Source organism: Trifolium pratense, linkage group LG6, assembly GCF_020283565.1.
Source record: "Trifolium pratense cultivar HEN17-A07 linkage group LG6, ARS_RC_1.1, whole genome shotgun sequence".
Classification (NCBI taxonomy): domain Eukaryota; kingdom Viridiplantae; phylum Streptophyta; class Magnoliopsida; order Fabales; family Fabaceae; genus Trifolium; species Trifolium pratense.
In genome coordinates, this window is record NC_060064.1 from 9,339,524 (window position 1) to 9,350,111 (window position 10,588).

The 10,588-nt window shown below is 33.2% G+C and overlaps 2 protein-coding genes across 2 annotated transcripts; both read left to right on the plus strand.

The window, feature by feature from the left end:
• The first annotated feature begins 1,413 nt into the window (after positions 1-1,413).
• LOC123888143 (FBD-associated F-box protein At5g56370-like) lies at positions 1,414-4,961 on the plus strand. The gene is made up of 3 exons (XM_045937107.1): positions 1,414-2,347; positions 2,591-2,728; positions 2,812-4,961. Exons 1-3 carry the CDS (start codon positions 1,526-1,528, stop codon positions 3,085-3,087), a joined length of 1,236 nt encoding a protein of 411 aa, XP_045793063.1. The 5' UTR covers positions 1,414-1,525; the 3' UTR covers positions 3,088-4,961.
• Positions 4,962-6,902: 1,941 nt separating this feature from the next.
• On the plus strand, positions 6,903-8,690 carry LOC123888144 (FBD-associated F-box protein At5g56370-like). The gene is made up of 3 exons (XM_045937108.1): positions 6,903-7,833; positions 8,003-8,140; positions 8,224-8,690. The coding sequence occupies exons 1-3, from the start codon at positions 6,988-6,990 to the stop codon at positions 8,509-8,511; spliced, it is 1,272 nt and encodes a 423-aa protein (XP_045793064.1). The 5' UTR covers positions 6,903-6,987; the 3' UTR covers positions 8,512-8,690.
• Positions 8,691-10,588: the final 1,898 nt, after the last annotated feature.

Consider the following 10,588-nt stretch of genomic DNA (forward strand, 5'->3'; position numbering starts at 1 on the left):
CGCCACATCTGCATGCTGTTAAAAAAAAAATTAACGGTAGGGACCAATTTTAATAACGGAAAAAAGTGTAGGATTGTTTTTAACCATAAAAAAAATGTAGGGACTATTCTTGACTATAGAGCAAAATGTAAGGACTAAAAACATATTTAACCCTTATATTAATCTAGAAAAATTATTTTTAGAATAAAATATTTAAATTTGTTAAAAAATATTGTTAAAAATAAGTAAAACTATTGTGTTATTTTTTATAAAACTTATTTATCCAACTTTTTTATGTTTTAGTGACAAATAATGGTGCCATATGTATTTTTTTAATCGAAAATTAGAATGTTTTTTAGAAATATCTAGGGTAATTTAGTAAATTTGATAGCAATTAAATTTATTTTATTATTATTAATAGTTAGTAGTAAACTTGTTAGTAATATTTTTTATTTTATTTTATTTTTTACATTAATATTTTTTATTCTTTCAAAATAACAGGAAATTAGATAAAATTTAACATAAGGACATTGATCAATGTATTTAATTTTTTTTTTATTTGCAAATTTCAATAGGTAAATGCCCAACATTTAAAGTTTTTTTTTTTTGAAGCATTTTTATTTTTGGTAGAACCAACATTTAAAGTTTTATTTGAAATTTTTGAATAGCAAAACTCAATCTTTGAAAAACTACGTTCATCGATCTAGACAACACAACATTATTATGTATGACCGTTTAAACTCTGTTTAAAAGATTTACCGCCTCTCGTGCTTGAAAGCCAAAAGTATTTGAATTAGGACAAAACTTATATGCATTTCTTTAGATGCTGTTTTTCCTGTTCCTCTCACAAAAAGATAGTTATTTATATTTTTTAATTAAAACAAGAAAAAAAATGTTTTTAGATAAAAAAAATTTCCCCATATATCTAGCACAGTAAAAACTGTATAGGCTTAACTATACATTTGGTCCCTTAGTTTATTTTAGGTTTCAATTTGGTCCCTTACGTTTAAAAAGTATCAATTTGGTCCCTTACGTTTATTTTAGGTTTCAAGTTAGTCTTTTCCGTCAATTTTGTCACATGTGGCAGTCAATTTGCATATGTGGACTGACACGTGGCACTTGGACACGCTGACACGTGTACTGTTCAAACGGTGTTAGTGACAAAACTAACGGAAAGGACTAACTTGAAACATAAAATAAATGTAAGGGACCAAATTGATACTTTTTAAACGTAAGGGACCAAATTGAAACCTAAAATAAACGTAAGGGACCAAATATGTCGTTAAGCCAAACTGTATATATAGAACTATACATAAGTTTGGTCTTTGAATTATTATAAAAAAAGTTTTTATTTTTTACTTTTTATTTTTTTATTTTTTTATAAGCATTGTTTTTACTCTTTGGTTACGAGTCTTACGACTTCAATCAGGAGTTAAGCCAAAAATTCATTTACCCATTTACCCTCTTCTGTTGACAGTATTATCGACCTTTGCGCATAGAACCCTAGTTGAAGGTTACATAACAGTCCAATTGTGCCGAAGAAGAAATGCAGCAACCGAGAAATTCCAAAGCAGCACTGGCAGTGGATAAAATCAGCAGTTTACCGGACGCTATTCTGAGTCGCATTCTATCTCTTCTCTCCATCAAAGATGCAGTTGCAACAAGTGTTCTGTCAAAGAGATGGATTCATCTATGGCACTATGTTGACAGTATCGACTTCTCCGACATCATCACAGTGAATAGCATTCTATCTAATAGCAATTTTAACAACTTTATGTACTCCGTTTTGCTCTCTCGATATGCCGCTGGCTCTCATTTCACCAACCGTTTCTGCCTCGTAATTGAATACGGTAACCCTAATCTTGCCTATAATTTAGGGTTTCCCAATGTCAACAAATGGGTTAACCTTATTGTTCAACCTGGACTCAAGTATCTTCGTCTCCATCTCTATGTGAATGACAATGCTGATGACCAAATACCCAAATTGCCGATAGGTATTCTCAACTGTAGAACACTTGTAAGTCTCGACCTTCGCCAATTCTGTGCGAAGGATTTTTCTTTTTCTTCCATTGGATTTGGATTTCCGTCGCTCAATGTGCTTCATTTGAGAGATATTTGCTTCCATGAAGTTCGAGATTTTATGTTGCTTCTAGCTGGATGTCCCATTCTCGAGGATCTACTAGCGATAGATATAAACTTCCATAACAAGGAAGATCCTCTTACTATTCAAGAGTTTAAAAGCTTAAGCTTACCCAAATTGATTAATGCACATATGGCTCAATGTTGGTGTTCATGTTTTCCGATGAAAGCTCTTTCTAATACGGAGTTTTTATGTGTTGAGACGTTCATGTTATGCACAAAAGAACAGGTCCGTTTTATTTCGAATACCACCCCTTGCTACATCAATCTATACAATACCATTTAATTACATCCAATAATTCTATTTTCTCAAATTATTACTTTCAGAGACATGTTGGGTCAATTGGATATCATACATTGATGGAGTTGGATGTAAAAGTACAAAGCAAAAATGTGATTCATCTGCATTTTTTTTTTTTTGTGTGTGGGAATGTTGCCCCAATTTGATAGTGTGTCTTTCTATATAATTCAGGTGAATCCGCCACAATGCCCTTACTATGATATTCCTATATTTCATAATTTAACCCAATTGGAGCTCCATGATAGGTTGGAATTGGTAGCACAAGTGCTCCAATACTTCCCTAAGCTTCAAAAACTCGAACTTAACCAGGTTTGTTAAGTCTAAGAACCTTATTCAATTTATCTTTAAACAAACCTGTATGTTTAGTTTTATTTTACATGTACTTTTAATAGGAGTCATATGAGACAGCGGGGAATGAAGAAGATGGTCAGCAAAATTGGGCGGAACCAGAAGTTGTCCCACAATGTCTTTCATCACACCTTAGAACTTGCAGTATTCATAACTTTTTAGGCTTACAAAGTGAGCTTATGTTAGCAAAATATATTTTGAAGAATGCAAGAAATTTACAAATCATGGAAATCGGGTACCTAAGATGTTATCCTGAAATGCAGATAAAATTGTCTGCGTGCCCAAAGGCCTCTGCAACATGTCAACTTTTATATTATTGATAACATATGGACTGTGTAAATTGTAGTTTCTCTATCCTGCTTTTTGTTTCATTGGCTTCTACTATGCAACTGTTGGATTTGGTGGTTTAAACTTTGAACTATGAGCTATTAATTATGAAGGTCGTGACTTTATCTCCCTGCATAAATGATGGGAAAATTATCTTTAAATGATTTAGTTAGTACTTATCTACCCTACCTATTTATTTATATATATTTGTTGAGCTGTTTAGGTTCAATTAGATAAAGTCTTATCCATTTTATGGGCAGTTGGGCACCTATATGTTAAAGTCAGATTTGATGCACATAAGTAGTTATCTTCTCACTGGCAAAAACACATTTATATAGAAATATGTCTTCTTATCTTCCCACTGATAACAAACCCATATATATATATAGAGAGAGAGAGAGAGAGTTCCCAATTTCATTATTTTCTAATGTTATGCTATATTTTGATCTTACTGGTTACATACATTTGATAACATGATTGGTGTCCTCGTAACTAAGAGGCTTTGAGATACTAAAAGCAATATATAGATCTTGAACTAATTCCCTTAGACTTGGCGAGAGATCTAATAACTCCAATTTTCACAACTTTAACAGTTAGGAATGCACAAATTTAGTGATGAAAAGTGCCAATTTAAATTCATTTTGGATTTCATATGTTGACATTACATTAAAGAGTAGTGAAACTAAAAACAAACTTGTTTGTGCTTTGCTTAATATCTGCTTCTGTACTACTATTCATATCACAAAACGTGTTACTGGTTTTTATGTTGTGAGTTGTGACCGATATACAGAACTTATTCTAGAAAATAAGAAGTTATGGTTAGTGGATAGTTTATTTACTTGAAAATTTAAAACTACTCTACTCTCTTGATTCTCTAAATAAAATAGTTGATTCATATGCTAGAAAAACAGTGAGGATTACTCCCTGTTTGTGTAAATGTGATGGTATTCTACTTTATGTTTGCTGACGTTGCTCAAAAACTCAATTTGAGAACTCCATCCACTATACCATGCTTCAGAACAACTTGCTTCTTTCATATTATGATACATACCGACAATATTATTTGTCTTTATTTTTGTAATTTTTGTTTGTTAATTTGATTGCCTTTTCTTAATTGTAATTTGTACCTTCAATAAATTTGTGGTCAATGGAATGTATACTGGAAAACCAAAGAAGAGGTAGGTGCTGGAATGGCTGGCCTAGCAGGTGATTCTGGTAGCAGGGTCTGCTGATTCTGCACTATGGAAAGCTATCTCCAGGCTCTGGCCAAAGTTTAAATATAATCATATTTGAGTTGTTGCCTTGTTGGTGATGGGAAGGATATTCGATTCTGGTATGATAAAAGGTGGGACAAGCTGATGCTGGATATTTGAGTGGATATGATTGAGATAATTCCAGAGTTGGGTGCAAGCTGGAAACTTAGTCATGTTGTGACAAAAAATGGTAGCTCCAATTTCAATAAGTTTTCTGAGTATGTACTGAATGAATTTTTACAAAGGATTTAAGCAATTCTTCCTCCACAAGCGTATCAAGGTACAAATGTACAGCTCTGGCCAGGGGGGAGAAGTGGCCAGTATAGTGGCTGGTGCTTACTCAAAGATTGGAGGTATTACTGAGACTGGGGTGGCTAGAAAATGGAAGCAGGTGTGGAAGATAGGCAACTGAGAGGGTGTGTATTGCATGTCACACGCTATATAATAATTTATTAACCAATATTAGAGATATAGTTAGTTGCTCTAGTTACGAGTTAGTTAGTCTAGTTAGTTAGCCTATAAATAAGCTTTACACTAGTCATTTGTACCTAACTTTCTTATCATTGTATTTCTACTCATTACCATCAATACAAGTCTTCTAATCTTTCTCTCTACTTTTCCATGGATGCTATGTTTCTTAACAACCAATGCCATGTTGACTAAATGGCACGTGGAAGAGTCGTTTTGTGATCATTGCGGACAAATGAAATGAAACTCTTCGTTATGTGTTACGAGATTGTCTGTTTGCATTGATAGTGTGGAGACATCTTATTGAATCAAAATTCTGGAGTCAATTCTTTCTTGCTACTAGAGATCAATGGTTTGAGCTTAATCTAAACATTCATATTGGACAACATAAAGAGTTTGGTTGGGATGCAACTTGTGCCACAACTTGTCATTATTTGTGGAATCAAAGAGTGCACAATCCAACTTACCAAAGTTTTTTCTATAAATAATTGTTTTTTTTTTTTTTACTCAAAATATTTTTCTTCTTCTTATCTTTATGTCTCAAACAATATTAAAAATTGGGTCTTAATTACAATTAATACAAAAATGCAGGAATTTGAACCTGCAAACACACATCATTTCACACAAATGACTCAACCATTAGGCAGGTTGTTGGCTACATTGTTTTATACTATTTCACAGTTTATCCTTGACAAAACTCTTCAATTCTTCTTGTTGCTGTTGCTAGTGTAATTAAGCACATCTACAAAAGCACTCAATAATGCCCCAAGTCTGCTTCTAAATTTTTTAACTAATCATCTTGGTGACTTGGTCATAATCTACTTTATTCACAATCATCGTCTCATCAGTCATCATCCTCTTCCAAATTTTTAACTTCTCATCTTTTAGTTTAGTAAAAAAAAAAACTCATCTTTTAGTTTTTTTGTCATAATCTACTTTATTCACAATGTCACTTAAAGAATTTGATTTAGAGGACCTAAACTTGTTTTCAAATTTAGGTCAACCAGGGATGTGCTCCCGATAAAAAAAGAAAATAGTCAATGTTTAAAGTTCTTCAAAGAAAAAAAAACTCTATCAACGAAATTTGGTTAACAAATAATTTAATAATTGGATTTAAGTGGTCAATGAATCTCTTTGTTCGATAGAACCTGAGTTAAATTTTTGACTAAACTCACGGTCGAACTCCAGATCATAGGGGTGTTCGCGGTGCGGTTTGGTTCGGTTTTGAGCATAAAAGTCATCCTAACCGCGAGATAAAAATGCATGCGGTTCGGTTTGGTTCGGTTGGTTTTTAAAAAGTCATCCAAACCAAACTAATGCGGTTAGAGTTGGTTCGGTTTATGCGGTTTGTCACGATATAAAAAATATGACGATATTTTCAACTTATTACAAAATAAACATACGAAATTTTAATTTAATTTATTGTTTAAGAAATTGCATATACATAATAACTTATTTTTAATACCAACAATATAGTTATGGATCGCGTGAAATGTTATGTTTTGACGGCCTATTGTTTTATGAACTCAATCTGGGTTGATTGAAATAGTTGATAGAACTAAGTTAAGTATTGTAGTTTGGTTTGGTTCGGTTTTCTGAAATTAAAACCGCAAACCAAACCAAACCGTGCGGTTTAGAAGAGAAATTATCCGTGCGGTTAAAATTAAATACAGTTTTTTGCGGTTTCGGTTTGGGTTGGTTCGATTTGCGATTTTACTTTTGGATTGGTTTGGATACGATCACCCCTATCAGATTATTACTCCCCTTTTTCAACCGTTGGATTGAAAGTTTATATCATATAGATCATCCATAGAAAAATTTAGAAAAATTGAATATCATTTGATATGTTATTGAGACACATCAAAATTAACGGTTTATTAAATAAAGTAAATCTTGATGAATCTCAATAACATATCAAATGATTTTCAAAAAAATTTAAAAATTTTATGGATGATTTATATGATATAAATTTTCAATCCAAAATTTCGTAAAATTCATATTCGGTAGATCATTTGTCCACGGTAGACCACTTTTAAAGGTGGTCCACCATAGCATTATAAAAGATACGTGCGCCCTAAAGAGAACGCATCTAATTCATTTACCCTCCTTATTTACAGCTTTAATTGTTGTTGAAGGGTTACGTAACAGTCCAAATTGTGCCAAGAAGAAGAAATGCAGCAACCGAGAAATTGTAAAGCAGCACCGGCGGTGGATACAATCAGTAGTTTACCGGATTCGATTCTGAGCCGCATACTCTCTCTTCTTCCCATCAAAGATGCAGTTGCCACAAGCATTCTGTCAAAGAGATGGATTCATATATGGCACTTTGTGGACAGTATCGACTTCGCTGACATCGTCATAGTGAATAGCATTGAATCTAATTTCAGTTTTAACCAGTTTATGTACTCCGTTTTGCTCTCTCGATACGCCGCTGACTCTCATTTCATCAAAAGTTTCAACCTCCAGATTGAATACAATAACCCTAATCTTGCCTATAATTTAGGGTTTCCCAATGTCAACAAATGGATTAACCTTATTGTTAAAGGTGGACTCAAGTATCTTCGTCTCCATCTCAATGTAGGTGACGTTGATGTTGGTGATAGTGATGATGACAAATTACCTAAATTGCCAATAGGTATTCTTACTTGCAGAACACTAGTAAGTCTCGACCTGCTTCGATTCCGTGTGAAGGATTTCTCATTTTCTTCTATTGGATTTGGATTTCCATCACTCAATGTCCTTCAATTGACGGATATAGTATTTCATCAAGTTCGAGATTTTATGTTGCTTCTGGCCGGATGTCCGATTCTTAAGTATCTACAAGCGGAAGCTATATGCTTCTATCGCGAGGAAGAGGAAGATTCTCTTACCATTCAAGAGTTTAAAAGCTTAAGCTTACCCAAATTGGTTAATGCAGATATCACTCAATGTTGGTTTTCATGTTTTCCTGTGAATGCTCTTTCTAATTCGGAGATTTTGTGTATAGACACTTACATGTTATGCACAAAAGACCACGGGGTATGCATTGCTACCTCAATCTATACAATACCATTTGATTACATTCAATAATTCTATTTTCTCAACTTACTACTTTTGGACACATAACAAAGCAAAAATGTGATTCATCTGCATTTTTTTTTTAATGGGAATTTTTCCCAATTTGATAGTGTTTTTCTACATAAATCAGGTGAATCAGCAGCTATGCCCTTGCAATGATATTCCTATCTTTCATAATTTGACCAAATTGGAGCTCCATGATAGGTTGGAATTGGTACTGCTAGTGCTCCAACACTGTCCTAAGCTTCAAAAACTTGAACTTAAACAGGTTTGTTAAGTCTAAGAACCTTATTTGATTTATCTTTTAACAAACCATTATGTTTAGTTTTATCTTATGTGTACTATTAATAGGAGATATATGATCTAGCGGGGAATGAAGATGGTCAGCAAAATTGGGTTGAACCAGAATTTGTCCCACAATGCCTTTCATCATACCTTAGAACTTGCAGTATTCATATCATTTTAAGCTTACCAAGTGTTGACTTACTACAAAGTGAGCTTATGTTAGCAAAATATATTTTGAAGAATGCAAGAAATTTACAAACCATGAAAATCTGGAACATTCATCCTGAAATAGAAAGAAAATTGTCCACATGCCCAAAGGCCTCTGCAACATGTCAACTTTTATTTTATCGATGATAATATATAGACTGTGTAAATTGTAGTTTCTCTATCCTGCTTGTTGTTTCATTAGCTTCTACTCTGCAACTGTTTGATTTGGTGATTTGAACTTTGAACGATGAGCTATTATGGAGGTCATGACTTTATCACTGGAGAAAATTATCTTTAAATGATTTAGTTAGTACTTATCTACCCTACCTGTTTATTTATATATATTTATTGAACCTGTTTATGTTCAATTAGATAATGTCTTATCCATTTTATGGGCACCTATATGCTAAATTCAGATTTGATGTATAGTCACAAGGAAGGAGGAGTGTACGAAGATTACATAAGTAGTTATCTTATAACTGACAAAACACATTTATATAGAAATATGTCCTGTTATCTACCCACTGATAACAAACACATGTGTATAGAATGCCCAATTTCATTATTTTCTAATGTTATGTTATACTTTGATCTTACTGGTTACATACATTTGTTAACATGATCGGTGTCCTCTTAACTAAGAGGCTTTGAGATACTAAAAGCAATATATAGATCTTGAACTAGTTCCCTTAGACTTGTTGAGAGATCTAATAACTCCAATTTTCACAACTTTGACAATTAGGAATGCACAAATTTGGTGTTGAAAAGTGCCAATTTAAATTCGTTTTGGATTTCATATGTTGACATTACATTAAAGAGTAATGAAACTAAAAACAAACTTGTTTGTGCTTTGCTTTATATCTGCTTCTGTACTACTATTCATATCACAAAACATGGTACTGGTTTCGCTGTTGTGACCGATATACAGAACTTACTCTAGAAAAATAAGAAGTTATGGTTAGTGGATAGTTTATTTATTTGGAAATTTATAACTACTCTACTCTATAGTTGATTGAGACTGTAGAAAAATAGTTAGGACTACTCCCTGTTTGTGTAAATGTGATGTTATTCTACTTTATGTTGGCTGACGCTGCTCAAAAACTCAACTTGAGAACTCCATCCACTATACCATGCTTAAGAAGAACTTGCCTCATATTTTTTTTTGGGTCAAGTAGCCTAGTGGATAGAAATTCCACCCTTAAGGTGGATAAGTGGGATGACTAGGGTTTGAACCCAAGCCCCCTCTCAAATTTTGATACATACTGACAATATTATTTGTCTATTTTTGTAATTTTTGTCTGTTAATTTGATTGCCTATTTTTTCTTAAAGGTAATTTGTACCTTCAATAAATTTGTGTGCAATGCATACTGGAAAACCAACAAAGATGTAGGTGCTGGAATAGCTGGTCTAGCAGATGACACCGATACTCACCCATATATGCAGGAACTTGAACCCACAAACACACATCAATTTCACACAAATGACTCAACCATTAGGCATGTTGTTGGCTACATTGTTTTATACTATTTTCACAATTTATCCTTGACAAAACTCTTCAATTGTTTTTGTTGGAAGTGTAATTAAGCACATCTACAAAAGCACTCAATGATGCCCCAAGTCTGCTTCCAAATTTTTTAACTTATCATCTTGGTCATAATCTACTTTATTAACAATCATCGTCGTCATCACCCTCTTCCAAATTTTTTAACTTCTCATCTTTTAGTTGTTTGTCATAATCTACTTTATTCACAATGTCATATAAAGAATTTGATTTACTTGAGGACCTAAAGTTGTTTTCAAATTTAGGTCTGCCAGGAATATGCTCCCAATTGAAAGGCGCAACAACAGGTTATGTTACCTGTTCTTGAGTCATGTCTGATTTGTAGTAGGGAAGTGCTTGTGCTGAATTCACTAGTAACATCTTTCTCTTTGATTTAGTTGAAAATGTTGACATACATAGAGCGCCTCACAGATATAAGAGGCACATTAATGTTCAATTTTCCGTCATTCATCATTATGTTCCGCCAAAATAGATGAGGTAAAAATCTTTCTATTGTATCAGGTATTTCTGAAAATTAACATGGAAGTATGCTATCATTAGACGTCACAACTTACAATATAAACAACATATTCTCCGTTTAGAATTCAAACCGACACTTCAAATCGAGTTCACGTCTAGTGTCCAATACAACCGGTGTCCGATCAGGCACTAACACATTGAAT